Here is a 20908-nt window from a genome sequence, read left to right on the forward strand (position 1 = left end):
AGCCTACATTTTATATCCTCTCTACTTCAACCATCATCAGTTATTTTGCTCCCCAAATAGCAAAACTCCTTTACTACTTTAAGTGCCTCATTTCCTAATCTAATTCCCTCAGCATCACCCGACTTAATTAGACTACATTCCATTATCCTTGTTTAGCTTTTGTTGACGTTCATCTTATATCCTCCTTTCAAGACACTGTCCATTCCATTCAACTGCTCTTCCAAGTCCTTTGCTGTCTCTGACAGAATTACAATGTCATCGGCGAACCTCAAAGTTTTTATTTCTTCTCCATGAATTTTAATACCTACTCCAAATTTTTCTTTTGTTTCCTTTACTGCTTGCTCAATATACAGATTGAACAACATCGGGGAGAGGCTACAACCCTGTCTTACTCCCTTCCCAACCACTGCTTCCCTTTCATGTCCCTCGACTCTTACAACTGCCATCTGGTTTCTGTACAAATTGTAAATAGCCTTTCGCTCCCTGTATTTTACCCCTTCCACCTTTAGAATTTGAAAGAGAGTATTCCAGTCAACATTGTCAAAAGCTTTCTCTAAGTCTACAAATGCTAGAAACGTAGGTTTGCCTTTCCTTAATCTTTCTTCTAAGATAAGTCGTAAGGTCAGTATTGCCTCACGTGTACCAGTGTTTCTACGGAATCCAAACTGATCTTCCCCGAGGTTGGCTTCTACTAGTTTTTCCATTCGTCTGTAAAGAATTCATGTTAGTATTTTGCAGCTGTGACTTATTAAACTGATAGTTCGGTAATTTTCACATCTGTCAACACCTGCTTTCTTTGGGATTGGAATTATTATATTCTTCTTGAAGTCTGAGGGCATTTCGCCTGTTTCATACATCTTGCTCACCAGATGGTAGAGTTTTGTCAGGACTGGCTCTCCCAAGGCCGTCAGTAGTTCCAATGGAATATTGTCTACTCTGGGGGCCATGTTTCGACTCAGGTCTTTCAGTGCTCTGTCAAACTCTCCACGCAGTATCATATCTCCCATTTCATCTTCATCTACATCCTCTTCCATTTCCATAATATTGTCCTCAAGTACATCGCCCTTGTATAGACCCTCTATATACTCCTTCCACCTTTCTGCTTTCCCTTCTTTGCTTAGAACTGGGTTTCCATCTGAGCTCTTGATATTCATACAAGTCGTTCTCTTATCTCCAAAGGTCCCTTTAATTTTCCTGTAGGCAGTATCTATCTTACCCCTAGTGAGATAGGCCTCTACATCCTTATATTTGTCCTCTAGCCATCCCTGCTTAGCCATTTTGCACTTCCTGTCGATCTCATTTTTGAGACGTTTGAATATGAGAAACATGTGACCGTTATTTGCTATTGATCATATACAGGATGAATTGAGGTGTCAGACAAATTTTTCCCAAAATTCTAGCATCAACAACAGACAGTGGTTCAGAAAAATTAAACAAATTACACTTTCATTGTTTCAGAATTGAGCAAAAAAAACCCAGCATGGAGATTAAACATTGTGGAAATAGTGTCATGCGGTCTCAAATGATGCTAGTTACTGGGATGGTGTCTTTGAAAGGAACATCAATGGGTTTCCAGGATTTTTGGTCATGTAGTGTATGTTGAGACATGTTAAATAAATCTAGTACATATGGCCATTTCTCTGTACATCACCTTTGAGTCCTCCACCATCTACAGCAACAACTTGTATGGCATAGTCAGCTGTGCGTTCACGGTCCAAGCAGCATATAGCAGTTCTGATGACACCAGTTTCAGGATCAGCCTCAAATATTGGTCGTCCTGTGTCTTCATCGACAACATTTTTTTCGATAGTGTACATTGTCTTTGCATTAGTTCCCTCATCTGGATCATCATAATCAACTGCTGTCATGTTTGCTACTATTTCACCTGCACACAAAACAGAAACCATTGCAGAATTTGCACAGAAAGCCTGATGGTGTGTAAAATTACACACATTCATTTTTGGTAAAACTTAGTTTTACTGATTTATCTTAAAATCTGCTCTCCTTGTGAAGTATAGTGTCTCTAGGTGTTGGAGTGTTCTGCATTTGTCAGCTTCTCACATGAATGAGAGAAGTGCATTAGAGTCGTCTTAACAGCCATGTGAAACATCCCAACACAAGTTTTGCCATAAACAAGGTTGTCCAAGAACACATTCACTGGTTACAAAGGTACTGAGGGTTCAAAGAGGAACTGTAATCCACTGGAAAGACCATGTACTGGTGTGCTCTGTGCATGACTACCTTTAACTGGTGTGTAGTAGTGAAGTCTGATTTTAGATCTTCTCAACACTCTTAGGTCTACAGTATTGAGAATTGGAAAATGAAAATAAGAATGAGGAGAATGATTAACTGTCACCAGGCCACATCCTCCTAGGAAAACTGAGCAAGACAAAAAGTTATGAGAGACAGATGACCAAGATGGACACAATCAAACAGAATGCAATACATAGACTTGTATTGGTTATTATCACCACAAGAAGTACCTTACATTATACAAATTTGTTTTTATGCTCAACCAGTGATCTACCCTGGCTTTGCATGGGTAGCATTAAGTATCTATGGTAGGATGACTTGCATGATACTGTGTTGATTTATATGAATTATAAATAAGGCCACTTCTTCTTCTATACATGTCATAAATGAGTGTCCTTCGTAGTGTTTTTCTGTCTGTAAGTGAAGGCTAATCTCAGGAAGTACTGAAGGAATTTTGATATGGTTTTCACTGATAGAGAGATTCATAGGTTTGTGTGTATAATTTGTTACTGCTACTCCAGACAAGCTGTCTGGCCATAGATACTCACTGCTACCTGTGCAAAGCTGGGGTAAGTTACTTGTCATTTGTATATACAACCCTTCCTCATGGATCAGTCTGCCTCAGACTTAGATGCAGGACTTTGTTGGGGGGGGGGGGGGGGGGGAGGAGAGGCGTGTGGGGGGGGGGGGGGGAGGGGGGGGGACGCAATCTCATGGAAACAAAAATTTATATTGACTCTCTAAATTCTCTAGACTAAACAAAAATGTTTTCTTACTCTGTTATGATACCATAATACCAACTACAGAGCGAGAAAAGTTTTGAGCAGCCTGTTAAGTAAGGCAGAAAAATGTGGTGGAGGACTTAAATTTATAACACATACAGCCAACCAATGGATAACGTCCTATCTAATCAAAAGAATGCAGGAAGTTGTACCTAGTAATTCAAGCAATATACACTGGTGTCCAAAATTAAAGCAACAAACTGATATTTGCGAGTTGTGTCTAATTCAGGGTATAACCATAGAAAATGTCAACAGATGACCATACAATTGTGTTCTGCATGGAAGATGGCATGATCATGTCAGGGCACCTATGAAATGGGGTAGTGTTAGCTGGGTAGTTCCACATCCACAATTGCTGTGTATACAGTCACAGATGGTGCAGTATGGGACAAAGAAGGCACCTACAAGACCCCTCTGCGGTGGAGGGCCATAAGAAAAATGGAAGCAGGAAAGTCACAAACTGATGTGGCCCGAGAGCTTAATGTGAATCATTCTGTTGTTTCTTCGATGTGTCAACAATTTATAGAGACCAAAACAGTACCCAAAAGACCAGGGTAGGGCCAACCATGTGTGATATCAAAAAGAGAGGACCATTATTTGGCTATAAGGGCACAACAGTTCCACCTTAGTACTGCACAGCAGCTGCCATCTGATGTCACAGCATCCACTGGATATGTTGTACCAAGACAGATGGTGTACAGAAGGCTTTGCCAGAGTAGCCTTTATTGCTAGAGACCTACTGTACATGTACCTCTGATGCGTCTTCACAGAAGGGAACATCTAGAGTGGAGTTGTCAACATGCTACCTGGACGGTCGAACAGTTGGCCAATGTTCTTTTGGCGGAAGAGTCCCAATTTGGTCTGGAGAGTGATCCTCGATGCATCTGCATCTGGGGGGAATGTGTAACATGATTTCAGAATCCAAACATTGTGCCAAGAGGTTGATATCAAGGAGGATCCTTAATGGTGGGGGAAGAGATTATGTTGACCATTCAAACACCTCTTCATGAAATTGTACGGGTGAATCGGCAAGGTTTAACTGCTTTGAGATATCGCCACAAGATACTGGGACCTTATGTGCAGTTGTTGTGAGGTAGACTTCATACTGACGGACAATAATGCTCGATCTCATAGAGCACAGGTGGTTGATGTTTTCTTAGAAAAGGAACATACCGCACGCATGGCTCGGCCTGCTTGCTCTCCCAATTTGAATCCCATAGAGCATGTCTGGGTTGCCCTTGGGACACATCTTGCATCATCTCAGCATCCACCAACCACTCTCCAAGACTTGCAAGCAGCCCTGCTGGAAGAATGGGCATTATTGCTTCAACATTAGATTGATGACATCACTCACAGCATGCCCCATTGTTGTCAGGCCTGCATTGCAGCCAGACGTGGTAATGCCCCATGCTGAGCACATTAACCAGTTGTCGGAAAGTATGTGCAAATCCATTAAGTTGGTAACAATGAAGAACATTTTTGTGTACCGTTATGCATATTGCAGTTGTTTACATTCTATGTTCTTTACATTCTTTCTCTTTTACTACCTGTTTACACCTTGCAAAATTTCCATTTGTTGCTTTAATTTAGGACACCAGTGTAGTCCAGGGATATAATTCTGACTGGGGAGAAAGCATGAATAGGGTTACCCAATGTTCAATCTTAGGTCCACTACTGTTCCTCATATATGTAAATGATCTCCCATCTTGTATACAAAAAGCAGAATTAGCTCTTTTTACAGAACTGTAATCAAACCAAGCATACATACAGAAACAGAAGAAATGGTAAACAAAGTTCTTAAAAGTATCATTGGCTGGTTTTCTGTGAATGGCCTCATCCCCAATTTTAAAAAGACACAACATATTCAGCTCAGAACATCTGTACCAGTGATAAGCATAACACATAGTGAGGAAATGATAAATTGAGTAGAAACTTCAAAGTCTTAGGAGTTCATACTGATGAGAATTTAAACTGAAAAAGATACATTTTGGAACTCCTAAAACAACTTACCCAGCCACATTTGTCCTTGGAATCATTGCAAATCTTGGTAAGAGACAAATCAGTAAGTAGATATATTTTTATTCAGTAATGTCGTATGGAGTAATGTTCTCGGGTAACTCATCTTTAAGAAAGAAAGTCTTCATTGAGTAAAAATGTGCTGTAAGGATAATACACTCCTGGAAATGGAAAAAAGAACACATTGACACCGGTGTGTCAGACCCACCATACTTGCTCCGGACACTGCGAGAGGGCTGTACAAGCAATGATCACACGCACGGCACAGCGGACACACCAGGAACCGCGGTGTTGGCCGTCGAATGGCGCTAGCTGCGCAGAATTTGTGCACCGCCGCCATCAGTGTCAGCCAGTTTGCCGTGGCATACGGAGCTCCATCGCAGTCTTTAACACTGGTAGCATGCCGCGACAGCGTGGACGTGAACCGTATGTGCAGTTGACGGACTTTGAGCGAGGGCGTATAGTGGGCATGCGGGAGGCCGGGTGGACGTACCGCCGAATTGCTCAACACGTGGGGCGTGAGGTCTCCACAGTACATTGATGTTGTTGCCAGTGGTCGGCGGAAGGTGCACGTGCCCGTCGACCTGGGACCGGACTGCAGCGACGCACGGATGCACGCCAAGACCGTAGGATCCTACGCAGTGCCGTAGGGGACCGCACCGCCACTTCCCAGCAAATTAGGGACACTGTTGCTCCTGGGGTATCGGTGAGGACCATTCGCAACAGTCTCCATGAAGCTGGGCTACGGTCCCGCACACCGTTAGGCCGTCTTCCGCTCACGCCCCAACATCGTGCAGCCCGCCTCCAGTGGTGTCGCGACAGGCGTGAATGGAGGGACGAATGGAGACGTGTCGTCTTCAGCGGTGAGAGTCGCTTCTGCGTTGGTGCCAATGATGGTCGTATGCGTGTTTGGCGCCGTGCAGGTGAGCGCCACAATCAGGACTGCATACGACCGAGGCACACAGGGCCAACACCCGGCATCATGGTGTGGGGAGCGATCTCCTACACTGGCCGTACACCACTGGTGATCGTCGAGGGGACACTGAATAGTGCACGGTACATCCAAACCGTCATCGAACCCATCGTTCTACCATTCCTAGACCGGCAAGGGAACTTGCTGTTCCAACAGGACAATGCACGTCCGCATGTATCCCGTGCCACCCAACGTGCTCTAGAAGGTGTAAGTCAACTACCCTGGCCAGCAAGATCTCCGGATCTGTCCCCCATTGAGCATGTTTGGGACTGGATGAAGCGTCGTCTCACGCGGTCTGCACGTCCAGCACGAACGCTGGTCCAACTGAGGCGCCAGGTGGAAATGGCATGGCAAGCCGTTCCACAGGACTACATCCAGCATCTCTACGATCGTTTCCATGGGAGAATAGCAGCCTGCATTGCTGCGAAAGGTGGATATACACTGTACTAGTGCCGACATTGTGCACGCTCTGTTGCCTGTGTCTATGTGCCTGTGGTTCTGTCAGTGTGATCATGTGATGTATCTGACCCCAGGAATGTGTCAATAAAGTTTCCCCTTCCTGGGACAATGAATTCACGGTGTTCTTATTTCAATTTCCATGAGTGTATGTGGTTCTTACCCATGATCGTCTTGTAGAAATCTGTTTAGGAGTTGGGCATTCTGACTCCAACTTCATAGTATATTTATTCCCTCATGAAGTTTGTTGAGGTGGGGAGGGGGGGGGGAAGAGAAAGAAAAACTTAAGTGATGTGAATGTAAAATGACTCGTTTTGCATCTTTGTGATCTATTATGCAAAATGATCCATGGAACATGTAACTAACTAATGAACAAAAAGCAGAGTTATTTAATAAGAGTTGGCCACCTCATCAAAACTGTCTTCGTGAGCTTGGTTTTTGGCTTGAAAAGCTTACAGCTTAGACATTTATCATTGAGAGAAGTGGCATCTGGACTGGAGGTGCCAGCATTTATAGACATCTGAAATCACGTGGCATGACAAAACGTGAATTTATGCCCATCACATGCTGACAAAAGGCTGGAACAGCCACACAACCAAAGGAATAACACAAACACTGATGGAAAAGGTTAGCAGGATAATTGTCCGTCACACTGGATCAGCTCCTGGTTTCACTGCAAATCATTTATTGCTGTTTCATTCCTGAATGCAAAATGACTATGTGGCAACATCAATAAACAGAGTTTACAGTGGTTGAATGCAAACATATTAATAGTAGTTCATCTGTGCTATGCAGAATTGTTTATATTGTTGCAGTATAAGCTTCTTTGGTACTTATGTATGATGACCCATGTCTTTTTGCATAGTATAAATGTTTTACTTTGCTCAAAGTGTATTTAATACAAATAAAGTGTTAATCACTCGTAAACCATCTATGTATCTGAAGTGCAATCAAACAGCCCCACAATGATGGCTCAGTACTGAATGATTAAAATTGCTACTTCTATGCTTGAACATGGAACAATGGATGCCACCAATAACATTTAAGTGAAAGAGGAGCACCAGAGCTTGCTGTCAACTATCAACGATGTGTGTTCACAACCTACGTAGAACAACAACACGGGCAACAGCAATAGGAACAATAACATTAGACTTCGTCCTTTTTGGCCAATGGAGGCTCAGTTATGGCTAACCTGGGTAGAAGCCATATTTCATTTACATGGACTGATGTCAGACATGGAACCATTTACATTGATTATAGCACAGCTGGACTTGAGTCTTATAGAAGAATTGGATGATGCTCTCCATCAACAATCATATGCAGTTCTTAAAGATGAATTGCTTCGACATTTTGTGTTACCATCTGAGTCACAGCTACACAGAATTATATTAAGTGACACATATTCCAGTGGTTCCTCTTTACAAGTACAGTTATTCATTTGCTCCACGCATTGGCATGCAATGAACCCCTGTCTGAGCAATATCTGAAGATTTTTTGATTACGAAGATTGCTGCAGAATATTAGAGCTATTTCATACCCCTTCACGGAGCTTCCTATTGATGAATTGGCATGGAAGGCAGACACTATTACCATTGCCTGTACAGACAATAATTCGTGTGCAGCAGTTAAAGACATTATGGCGAGAGGCCCTGAATTGTGCATTCAACCATTTGCAGCAACAAGGAATCTGGAGCAACACATTACTTCACCACAAATGCAAGTGCCACAGACAGAGCCATCTATGAGCCAATTGGTACATGAGTTTTAGCTAGGAAGATTTCCAGGATACAGAGGCTGGGTGATAACAGCAGTTTTCAAGGCCGTAATAGTAAATGACAAAATTTTAAATGGTGTTAGACTGCAGACACTTTGGCGGGTAGCAAGAAAGTGCTCAAAGTCATGACTCTATCCAAACACAAACAACGAATATCAGTAGGTGTGAACCCCTCCAGAACACTCAAAAGTGATTCCAGTGCAACACAAAAGCAACAAAGTCTGCTGTTGCAGGCTCAACTAGATTGTTTGCAAAAGGACAGAAAAATCGGGTGACCTGCTCTTGATTGACAGTGAATTCGAAATAAGTGTATATCCCAAGAGGCAGAATAAACACTGCTCATGTACAACAATTCCACTTCTCTTGACTGCTAACAATTCAATAATAATTGAGACATTCAGGATAATAGAGTTGAAAAATGGCTCTGAGCACTATGCGACTTAACTTCTGAGGTCATCAGTCGCCTAGAACTTAGAACTAATTAAACCTCACTAACCTAAGGACATCACGCACATCCATGCCTGAGGCAGGATTCGAACCTGCAACCATAGCGGTCGCTCGGTTCCAGACTGTAGTGCCTAGAACTGCACGGCCACTCCGGCCGGCTGATGGAGTTGAATTTAGAATTGGATGATGACTTCTGCCCTACTTTGACATATATTATTGCGGATGTGAGTGGTCCAATATTGGGGGCCAATTTTCTACATCATTTTTTTTGTGATGTTGGGTTTATTAAACTGTTGCTTAATTAGAGTTCCTTTCTCTCCCCTCTTTTCACTGTGACAGGTTGTAAGTGGTACGATGCTGCTGATCTGCATCATGCTAAGATTTCCGGGCTATCCACACCTTCCACACTGGGTGTCAAGTATTCAGTGTCACAGCGGCCTAAATATATAATGCACACACGTGCATTATGAGAGAAGACTTCTCATTCTACATCACCTGCATTAGTGGGAGACTCAGAGTTGATACAGATGTGCAAAGGATGTAAAGCAAAGATAATACAATGAGTGTTACAAGATAGCAATGCTGAACTAAAGAGATGTGTTTGCTACACAATGCGAGTTGAACAAAACACTTGAACTGGTGCGTCGCTTATGGTGCACTGCTACCTCACAAGACTGGGACCAGGCATCTACCCCTACTTCAGCTGTCAAGGCTGTGGTAAGGACAGGTGATGACCTGGGCCAACAGCTGTAGCGAGAATCCCCAGTGCTAATGGACCCAGTGCTGGTGAAGATCAAAAGAGGCCTTTCAACTCAACACCATATCTAAACAACACCAGGGCAAACTGTGGCCACAAGAACTCGACAGTTTCCTTGTGATAAGTTACAAGCTGCACAGTATGAGTTTGAGAACATTGTATACTTTGGCTCCATGACATTGAAAACCTCTTTACATGAATCACTTGAGTACAAATGACAGCTCTACCAATATACCTTGTGTATGTGATATCACTGCCATCTGTATATGTGCATATCGCTATTCCATGATTTTTTGTCACCCCGGTGTATGTTGGTTAGTAAGGACTTCCTTACAATTTGTCTAGGTGCAAGCAAAATTACGATATCTTATACAGTTCCGGAAATATTTCTGGTGAACAGCTTAGCTGAATCGCTCTGTATACATTATCTGATCAAAAGTATCTGGTCACCCATTGTTGTTGTTGATGTGGTCTTCAGTCCTGAGACTGGTTTGATGCAGCTCTCCATGCTACTCTATCCTGTGCAAGCTTTTTCATCTCCCAGTACCTACTGCAACCTACATCCTTCTGAATCTGCTTAGTGTATTCATCTCTTGGTCTCCCTCTACGATTTTTACCCTCCACGCTGCCCTCCAATACTAAATTGGTGATCCCTTGATGCCTCAGAACATGTCCTACCAACCGATCCCTTCTTCTGGTCAAGTTGTGCCACAAACTTCTCTTCTCCCCAATCCTATTCAATACTTCCTCATTAGTTATGTGATCTACCCATCTAATCTTCAGCATTCTTCTGTAGCACCACATTTCAAAAGCTTCTATTCTCTTCTTGTCCAAACTATTTATCGTCCATGTTTCACTTCCATACATGGCTACACTCCATACGAATACTTTCAGAAAGGACTTCCTGACACTTAAATCAATACTGGATGTTAACAAATTTCTCTTCTTCAGAAACGCTTTCCTTGCCATTGCCAGCCTACATTTTATATCCTCTCTACTTCGACCATCATCAATTATTTTGCTCCCCAAATAGCAAAACTCCTTTACTACTTTAAGTGCCTCATTTCCTAATCTAATTCCCTCAGCATCACCCGACTTAATTAGACTACATTCCATTATCCTTGTTTTGCTTTTGTTGATGTTCATCTTATATCCTCCTTTCAAGACACTGTCCATTCCATTCAACTGCTCTTCCAAGTCCTTTGCTGTCTCTGACAGAATTACAATGTCATCGGCGAACCTCAAAGTTTTTATTTCTTCTCCATGGATTTTAATACCTACTCCGAATTTTTCTTTTGTTTCCTTTACTGCTTGCTCAATATACAGATTGAACAACATCGGGGAGAGGCTACAACCCTGTCTTACTCCCTTCCCAACCACTGCTTCCCTTTCATGTCCCTCGACTCTTATAACTGCCATCTGGTTTCTGTACAAATTGTAAATAGCCTTTCGCTCCCTGTATTTTGCCCCTGCCACCTTTAGAATTTGAAAGAGAGTATTCCAGTCAACATTGTCAAAAGCTTTCTCTAAGTCTACAAATGCTAGAAACGTAGGTTTGCCTTTCCTTAATCTTTTTTCTAAGATAAGTCGTAAGGTCAGTATTGCCTCACGTGTTCCAGTGTTTCTACGGAATCCAAACTGATCTTCCCCGAGGTTGGCTTCTATTAGTTTTTCCATTCGTCTGTAAAGAATTCGTGTTAGTATTTTGCAGCTGTGACTTATTAAACTGATAGTTCGGTAATTTTCACATCTGTCAACACCTGCTTTCTTTGGGATTGGAATTATTATATTCTTCTTGAAGTCTGAGGGTATTTTGCCTGTTTCATACATCTTGCTCACCAGATGGTAGAGTTTTGTCAGGACTGGCTCTCCCACGGCCGTCAGTAGTTCCAATGGAATATTGTCTACTCCGGGGGCCTTGTTTCGACTCAGGTCTTTCAGTGCTCTGTCAAACTCTTCACGCAGTATCATATCTCCCATTTCATCTTCATCTACATCCTCTTCCATTTCCATAATATTGTCCTCAAGTACATCGCCCTTGTATAGACCCTCTATATACTCCTTCCACCTTTCTGCTTTCCCTTCTTTGCTTAGAACTGGGTTTCCATCTGAGCTCTTGATATTCATACAAGTCGTTCTCTTATCTCCAAAGGTCTCTTTAATTTTCCTGTAGGCAGTATCTATCTTACCCCTAGTGAGATAGGCCTCTACATCCTTACATTTGTCCTCTAGCCATCCCTGCTTAGCCATTTTGCACTTCCTGTCGTTCTCATTTTTGAGACGTTTGTATTTCTTTTTGCCTGTTTCACTTACTGCATTTTTATATTTTCTCCTTTCATCAATTAAATTCAGTATTTCTTCTGTTACCCAAGGATTTCTACTAGCCCTCGTCTTTTTACCAACTTGATCCTCTGCTGCCTTCACTACTTCATCCCTCAAAGCTACCCATTCTTCTTCTACTGTATTTATTTCCCCCATTCCTGTCAATTGCTCCCTTATGCTCTCCCTGAATCTCTGTACAACCTCTGGTTCTTTTAGTTTATCCAGGTCCCATCTCCTTAAATTCGCACCTTTTTGCAGTTTCTTCAGTTTTAATCTACAGGTCATAACCAATAGATTGTGGTCAGAGTCCACATCTGCCCCTGGAAATGTCTTACAATTTAAAACCTGGTTCCTAAATCTCTGTCTTACCATTATATAATCTATCTGAAACCTTTTAGTATCTCGAGGGTTCTTCCATGTATACAACCTTCTTTCATGATTCTTAAACCAAGTGTTAGTTATGATTATGTTGTGCTCTGTGCAAAATTCGACCAGGTGGCTTCCTCTTTCATTTCTGTCCCGCAATCCATATTCTCCTACTATGTTTCCTTCTCTCCCTTTTCCTACACTCGAATTCCAGTCACCCATGACTATAAAATTTTCGTCTCCCTTCACAATCTGAATAATTTCTTTTATTTCATCATACATTTCTTCAATTTCTTGGTCATCTGCAGAGCTAGTTGGCATATAAACTTGTACTACTGTAGTAGGCGTGGGCTTCGTATCTATCTTGGCCACAATAATGCGTTCACTATGCTGTTTGTAGTAGCTTACCCGCATTCCTATTTTCCTATTCATTATTAAACCTACTCCTGCATTACCCCTATTTGATTTTGTGTTTATAACCCTCACCCATTAGCGGAAATTAATATGGGGCATGTCCACCCATCGTCTTTACGATTCTTGAACTCAGCTGCTGATACTTTCAATAGATTGTCTGAATATGTGCTGAGGAATGGCAGCCCATTTTTCCTTAGGAGCCAAAACCAGAGAAGTCTGGAGTGATTTCGATGTTCTAACTCATCCCAAATGTGTTCCACTGAGTTCATGTTTGGGAGTCTATGTTGGGCAGTCCATTTCATTAATGTTATTATTCACAAATCAATGTCTCGCAAATGCTCCTTTATGACTGGGTGCACTGTCATGTTGATACAAAAACCCATCGACTCCAAGCAGTTCTTTTACTGTACATGTTATACAGTATTGTAATATGTGTTCAAATCCTTCCGCACCCAGCCTTTTATTAAGTGCAATAAGACATCCACACCCTAACCACAAAAAACATCCTCATACCATAAATTTCCTCCTCTGTGCTTACTGTTGGCGTACACATGATAGCAGGTAACGCCCCTCAGGCATTCGTCAAACTCAAGGCCTTCCATCGGAATGATACAAGGTATAGCAAGAGTAATCACTCACAACTACTCGTTTAGATCAATCCACTGTCCAACGACGTCTGTTGACGAAGTCTGCCTGACCTTGCTTTAACTGTGGTTGTTCCTTCGCGCTTCCATGCCACAATCACTTCACCAATAGTCGAATTGGGCAGCTTTAGCGCGGTTAAAAAGCTCCGGGTGGATTTGTTATTCAGGTGACAGCCAATGGCCAGTTCACGTTCGAATTACTGACCTCCCCTGACCGACCCAGTCTGCCGATATTTCTTCTCTAGGTTCTATGTTCTCTATTGACAACACAGGCTGGCTGGGGCTAAATAGTTGACTGAACCCCTCCATAGACTGAGTATGAAGAGGGGTGTTTGTTTGTCTTGCTGACATTTGGTCCAATGAAGTACCTTTTCACTAACTTTGAATACGGTCTTAACTTTTTAGCAGGCAACATAGTATTTCCCACCACCTTGTATACTGGTGGTTCAGCCTCTCGTAACATTCAGTGCTCAATCCCGCATGCTTTTGACTTTGAGATTTGATGATATGGTCAGACGGTGTATACAGTCAACTCTTGCTAATTCGAGCCTCGATAAACGATATTTCGATAAATCGAAACCTCGATAATTCCAAACTTACTATAATACTAAGATAGCGGCTATCATTCTGTAATTCGAATTGTTTCGTCAACTGTTTTTGTATTTGTTTACTCAACAGTGAATCAAGGGTTACATTACATAAATTAGTTGTAAAAATAACATCAATGAAGAACATGTATTGCTGGAGCTGTGAAATGTGAAGTGAAAAAGTAAGGATGTAGCAAAAACTTTCGGAAATTCGCCATCCACATTGTCAACAGTTCTGAACCAGAAAGATTAGAGTGCTGAAAACCAATCAAACAGAGGAAGGAACCGAACCCGACAACATCGTTTTAATGAAGAACAAGCAGAGCTTGTTCCATTTGCGGCTCAAAACGCGGCAGTTTCGTCATTAGAAACATTGCGCATATACATCCTTAGAACAGAAGTAGACGGTGATCTGTTCCATGCTTTAGGCAGAACAGAAATGCGATTGACCAGACAAGCTACTAGGCGTCCGCATGGAGGAGCATTTGTACTCAATCCCCCTCCTTCCTGCCCACCAGGAAATTGGAGTATAGAGTTTTTACTCGTATATTTAGTGAATAGCAATAAATTCTCTGGGACATAACAAGTTTTTCGTATCACCTATAAAATAGCGTTCTTATGGAACGATATATCTCGAAATTTACTATCTCCCCCTCCCCCCTCCTTCTTCCACGTGGAAAAATTTCTGTAAACGCTCGTGGGCACAGTGGAGGTCAGTCACTGAAGCAGAAAATGTTAGATTATCTATTTGCCAAATAAAATTGAAACTTTTTAATGATTTTTTTGAAATTTGTATCTGCCTTTTGCTTTAGGTGTTAAAGTAAACGAAAGTTACTAAACATAAAAAATAAACTTTCTTTTGTGTTCTGTTTGTTTATTGGTAAGAAAATGTGAATGTTCCTGAAACAGAAGTAAGATTTTTAACTTTTAGCTTGGACTTAGACCTTTTCTTTATTCTTCTTTGACCAATCGCACTTTCGTCAAATCGAAGTCTTAATTGACAGCCATTTTAACAAAACTCAACAAATACCATTTTATTCAAAATGCGTTTTTAACGGTTTCTGGTACTTTAATACGAACCTCGCACAACTGCTAAAAGAAAATACGACATAACTGAATATTTGCAGTTGTAATATGCACATTAATGTAGTCAATTTCCACAAAACTCGACATCTGAATTTTCAAGATTCCTTTAAACTCAACTAATCCTTCTTTTACATAACCTTAGAACATAAAATTTAAAAGTTAAATTTAATAGCCTTACACTCACATGTGTTTATTGCCAGGCAGTTGAACAACTTTCTACAAGATAAACGAACTGTTTACTAATAATTTGTTGAACAGCAATGCTTAATTCTCTTTGATGTTCAGCCACTACATTACTACATTATTAGTAGTTGTTGTAGTACGCTGTTGTTGGAAGATCATTTTTAAATTCTGAAACAGCTCTGGAGGTGAAAAGAGCAACATAAAGCAGGAGTCGTCAACGTCAAAAGAGTGAAGTGCTTGACTGTACCCTCAAATAAAAAAAAAGATCTGAATATAGACTATAACCATACTGAAACAACAAAAGAAAAACAAGCAAAGCAAGATGTTTTCGACGATCTTATTCGTTTTAGAGATATCCCATAAGTGAATAAAAAAAGCTGAACATGATGCATTCTTAATATAATTAGTGTAGACACATTAGGCTTCTGCTGGCAAATTAATATGAAGAGGCTGCAAATAATTTTAATCTACATTAGGCATGTGTGATATATATATCGGTGCCTACAGTGTCACGTCTTTCAGTGTCGCAGAAATTTTTATTTTTAAAGGGGATCACTTAAGACTATTTCCATGGGTTGCCCCTCAAATTTCCCCCTCATATCACAAAATTGTCGTCTGATGTAGTACAAACTGAAAAAATAAATTCCTTTTAAAGCACAGTTTCGTATATAATTTATATTCAAAACCTTACACCTGTGTCACAGAACAAATCCTACATCGAGAATACTTTACACAAGTTTAAGGGAAGAAATGCTTGTGATAATTATTACAATATTTAAAGAACATCAAAATATGAACAGGCTGGAATGAACAAACAGTACATGAGACTGTGTTAATCAATCAACTGTAAAAAGCTGAGGAGCATATTATTAGCAAAATGAGAAATATGCAAAAGTGAAATGCCAAAATGAGCACTTCTCAATTGGGCGTAGATCAAAACAATCAGAATGGCTGAAAGAGAGCACAATAACATGAGCCATAAACGAATAAGAGCTAAGCAGCTAAGCAAATAAGAGAATAGGTAAAAATGAAATGCCAACAAAATGAGAGCTGGACGAACTCCGTCGGCACTTACATACGGTTGCGCTCATGGCGGCACCTCGCGGCCCGTACGCAATACGCGCGCCTGCGATCGCAATGCACTCTTAGAGCTCGCGGCGGCGTCTAGCGCCCGTACGCAAGTTGTGCGATTAAGGTCGCAGGTCGACCCTTAATCTAAGTAAGAGTTAAATGAGTGGGGGTATTTTTGGCTTGTGCTAAATTCCTGAGGGCCGAAAAAGCACGAAATTTATGAACCTTATGAACCTTTTCATTTTCTCGCTTATAGCTCCAAACCAATATATTCTACAAAAAAATGTCCATAACACCAGAATGAAAGAGCATACAATTTCGCGTAGAATGACCTAGTTATGTGTTAAAATCTGTTCAACCGTCAAGCCATAATCGACACTTTTTACTAATTTGAAATATTTCAAGTTTTTGACTGTGAGCTTCTGACGTAAATCTTTGCAACACTAGCTGATATTGTGTGAATCAAGACAGACAAGTTTATATGAAGTGCGATAAGTATGTGTAAATCACCAATGTCCAGCTTTTCCTCCAGTGATTGTGGTTTTATGAACCAAAGCTGGTAGATGAATAAGGTTGTGTTGGTGCAGCTGGTGGTTTGAAGTGCATTATTTCAAGCACTTGACAGCTGTAGACTGTTGCTTCAAGATTATTATTTTGCCAGTTCAGCGGAAAAGTTATTTTTGCTCAGTTTCCAACGCCTGTGACTCAAAAGTGGCTACTCCAAGTGAGAAGTGTCATGCATGAAAGTTACAGAGCATCAATTTCTGCGTAAAAAGATCTGAATTTTAAAACTCCCTCGCCCCTTTGCAAAGATACAATTAAAAATGTGAAAGTACTCTAGTGCTAAAAAAGAAACACGCATGATGTTGTGACTGACAATTCGCAATTTTTCACAAACACAACTTTTATTGATGTAAGGTCACAAGGTTGATGACTGAACAACAAACGAAAGGTAACAATAACGATGACAGTAAAAGTCTCCTAATTGAGGCCAACAAAAGTTTTCTAATTTTCCAGAAAGGTTCGTGGTAACACACACACCGACTAGTAACGGTCCAATTCCACGACGAAGACGTAATCTTCAACAGTCGAAGTACACGAGGTCGGCATCCAGAATGAACTGTACTTCGGGGCTGGTTCTGTCCCCTAAATAGCTGTCTCCAGCCAATCAGGTTTTGGCGTAGTGATAATTCCTGCAGGTTGTGGCTCGAGCTCCTGCTGCAGGAAGTAGTGCTCGGAATGTCTGTTTCGATTATCTTGTATGTAAACAGCCGGTGTTTACCATGATACTTTTGGTACGCCCTGGGCATAGACAATCTTGTCCTCTGTGGTGTAATATGGGTTGCCGGCCCTCAGGGGCTACCTTGGCTCTGGTATAACACATGGAAACGTGGATGTGTTGAGTTTTGTTAAAATTTTATAATTTCTAAATATTTTTATCAGTTAAGGAGATTAGATGAACTTCTTTTATTCCGTAGTCAATTTTTGAAATTTTTTGAATGAACGATATTGTGTACAACTAAAAAATACCTCTCCTGTAAAATTCTGTAAACGATGTTTGTTGAGTTTCATTAAAATGGTCCTCAGTTATTCGAAGCTTTTGAAGATACCTCGAATTTTTTAATTATCGGGAGTCGACTGTATACTGATGTCGCACGGAAATAAAAAGATAATTGGTCAGCCACAACATTACCTGCATGGCCAATGTAATTTATTCTCAAGCGTTACTTTCTGTTAGCTGGCTTTTGATGCCTCACCGGCGGAGCTGTTCTCGACGACGGAGCCCCAGTAGACGGGCTGCGGGAAGACGGGCGCGTTGTCGTTGACATCTGAGACGGCCACGTGGATGTCGGTGTAGCCCACCTGCCCTTGGCCAGCCTCGTCCTGAGCGAAAGCCGTGAAGCGCCAGTGCGGACGTCCATCCGGCGGGTCGCGGTCCAACGCCTGCAGGGTACAAAACATACAATGTTTCTCCTGGAATTTTTTAGGGCTATGAATGGAAAAGAAAATCTGTTAGATGGCGATCAGTTTGCCTCCGGGAAAGGCTAAGCAACCAGAGAGGCAGTTCCGATGTTGCGGTTGATAATGGAAACAAGACTGAAGCAAATCAACACACGCTCATCGGTTTTGTCGACCGGCGTAAGCGTTCGACAATGCAAAATGGTGCAAGAAAAATAGCAGTAAGCTATAGGGAAAGACGGGTAATGTACAAGAACCGAGAGGGACTATTAAGAGTAGAAGAAACGAAGTGTTCGGATTGAAAAGGGTGTAAGGCAGGTTTGTATTATTTGACCTCTACTGTCCAATCTATGTGTCGAAGAAGCAATGAGGGAAATAAAAAAAAGGTTCAATGGTGGAATTAAAAGTCAAGATGAAAGGTTGCTTGTCCGACTTTTTGCGTGTGTTCGCCCCTGACAAACAACTTACAGAGAAATTGGGAGGGGAACTGTATGCAAAAATGGATAACGCTAGATTGAAATGTGGCCCTCTCACCCCTAATTAATCTGTGGTGGTAGTGTCGACGATAAATCACACCTATTTTTCCTTCCAAACATGAACGATCACGAACACTTAGGGTGTTCAATGACCACAAACACAAAAATTAAATAAAGCAAAAGGGTGGATTCAGTATCAACTACTGAAAGTAAAGGGTCTACTGAATCACAATAATTTTATTGTAACCTTCAGATCAATGCTGAATAAAACACAATGAACGATTTACAAATTGAAACTTCCTGGCAGATTAAAACTGTGTGTCCGACCGAGACTCGAACTCGGGACCTTTGCCTTACGCGGGCAAGTGCTTACGCAGGAGAGCTTCTGTAAAGTTTGGAAGGTAGGAGACGAGGTACTGGCAGAAGTAAAGCTGTGGGTACCGGGCGTGAGTCGTGCTTCGGTAGCTCAGTTGGTAGAGCACTTGCCCGCGTAAGGCAAAGGTCCCGAGTTCGAGTCTCGGTCGGGCACACAGTTTTAATCTGCCAGGAAGTTTCATATCAGCGCACACTCCGCTGCAGAGTGAAAATCTCATTCTGGAAACATCCCCCAGGCTGTGGCTAAGCCATGTCTCCGCAATATCCTTTCTTTCAGGAGTGCTAGTTCTGCAAGGTTCGCAGGAGAGCTTCTGTAAGGTTTGGAAGGTAGGAGACGAGGTACTGGCAGAAGTAAAGCTGTGGGTACCGGGCATGAGTCGTGCTTCGGTAGCTCAGTTGGTAGAGCACTTGCCCGCGTAAGGCAAAGGTCCCGAGTTCGAGTCTCGGTCGGGCACACAGTTTTAATCTGCCAGGAAGTTTCATATCAGCGCACACTCCGCTGCAGAGTGAAAATCTCATTCTGGAAACATCCCCCAGGCTGTGGCTAAGCCATGTCTCCGCAATATCCTTTCTTTCAGGAGTGCTAGTTCTGCAAGGTTCGCAGGAGAGCTTCTGTAAGGTTTGGAAGGTAGGAGACGAGGTACTGGCAGAAGTAAAGCTGTGGGTACCGGGCATGAGTCGTGCTTCGGTAGCTCAGTTGGTAGAGCACTTGCCCGCGTAAGGCAAAGGTCCCGAGTTCGAGTCTCGGTCGGGCACACAGTTTTAATCTGCCAGGAAGTTTCATATCAGCGCACACTCCGCTGCAGAGTGAAAATCTCATTCTGGAAACATCCCCCAGGCTGTGGCTAAGCCATGTCTCCGCAATATCCTTTCTTTCAGGAGTGCTAGTTCTGCAAGGTTCGCAGGAGAGCTTCTGTAAAGTTTGGAAGGTAGGAGACGAGGTACTGGCAGAAGTAAAGCTGTGAGTACTGGGCGTGAGTCGTGCTTCGGTAGCTCAGTTGGTAGAGCACTTGCCCGCGTAAGGCAAAGGTCCCGAGTTCGAGTCTCGGTCGGGCACACAGTTTTAATCTGCCAGGAAGTTTCATATCAGCGCACACTCCGCTGCAGAGTGAAAATCTCATTCTGGATTTACAAATTTTCCTCCGAACCGGCATTGGCAGTGAACTGTGTTAAAATTGGTCCAAACCGCGATCTCTTTGGCTGACCGACTGACATCGACACAAAACGTAAAATACGAAGAACCACTACATCCCAAAGTATCGTGAAACGTCTCTGGAAACAGCAATTGCATTTGATCCAACTATTTAACGTTACTCCTAACATAGACCGAAGCGGGAGCGATCTCACCGTAATATTCCTGTTGCAGCGGCGGTCTCCGACGGCGACGGCGCGGTTGTGCGGTTGGCGTCGTCTCGGAAAGTACACGCCTACAATACTCGGACAACAGACCGCTGTTCGTAAACTTCTCTATTTGCAACAATATTCCCGGCAGCAAAGAGCTGGCGCGGCTAACGTTCTCTCAGAGCGAAAGACCAAGACGGGAGACGACTTGGCTAACGTCCTCTCAGTACGAGAACTCAGAAGGGAAGACCTCTACAGAGAGTCGAGCAACATCGCTCTTCACCTTTGTTTTCCCACCTCAACTTTTAGCGAGCGAATCACATCACAAGAAGCTCTCAAAATACCCAGTTTGCCAGTGTCGACCAATGTACGGCCTGGGAATAGAACTCTTTTCCTCAATTCTTCCCTTTCTACAAAATTTCACAAGTAAACTCCGCCCACACTGGCTGGGAAGAGCCACAGCTGTGGGCAATAGCACGTTTACTGGAATTTTTCTCCTAAGAGACCACTCTAGATTTCCCAGGTAAGATTCCCCGTCGTAGCAAACACAGACACCTGCATTGAAAGTTTTTGTTATTCGGAACTCCTGGTCTGCCCCACTTGAGTTACTCGAAGGCGTAAGATTA

The 20908-nt window shown here is 42.3% G+C and overlaps 1 protein-coding gene and 4 non-coding genes across 5 annotated transcripts in view; 4 read left to right on the forward strand and 1 right to left on the reverse strand.

The window, feature by feature from the left end:
- LOC124620008 (neural-cadherin-like) overlaps window positions 1-20908 on the reverse strand; it is a 306270-nt gene that overhangs the window by 182964 nt on the left and 102398 nt on the right. Inside the window, exons 4-5 of the mRNA XM_047146673.1 lie at window positions 17889-18075; window positions 1652-1885 (exon numbers count right to left, since the gene is read on the reverse strand). Of these exons, the coding sequence (XP_047002629.1) occupies window positions 1652-1885; window positions 17889-18075 (421 nt within the window). The remainder of the gene's footprint in view (window positions 1-1651; window positions 1886-17888; window positions 18076-20908) is intronic.
- Window positions 19021-19095, forward strand: Trnat-cgu. The gene has a single exon. It is a non-coding gene; the product is annotated as a tRNA-Thr (tRNA).
- On the forward strand, window positions 19322-19396 carry Trnat-cgu. Its single transcript has one exon. It is a non-coding gene; the product is annotated as a tRNA-Thr (tRNA).
- On the forward strand, window positions 19623-19697 carry Trnat-cgu. The gene has a single exon. It is a non-coding gene; the product is annotated as a tRNA-Thr (tRNA).
- Trnat-cgu lies at window positions 19924-19998 on the forward strand. Its single transcript has one exon. It is a non-coding gene; the product is annotated as a tRNA-Thr (tRNA).

Source organism: Schistocerca americana, chromosome 6, assembly GCF_021461395.2.
Source record: "Schistocerca americana isolate TAMUIC-IGC-003095 chromosome 6, iqSchAmer2.1, whole genome shotgun sequence".
Lineage (NCBI taxonomy): Eukaryota > Metazoa > Arthropoda > Insecta > Orthoptera > Acrididae > Schistocerca > Schistocerca americana.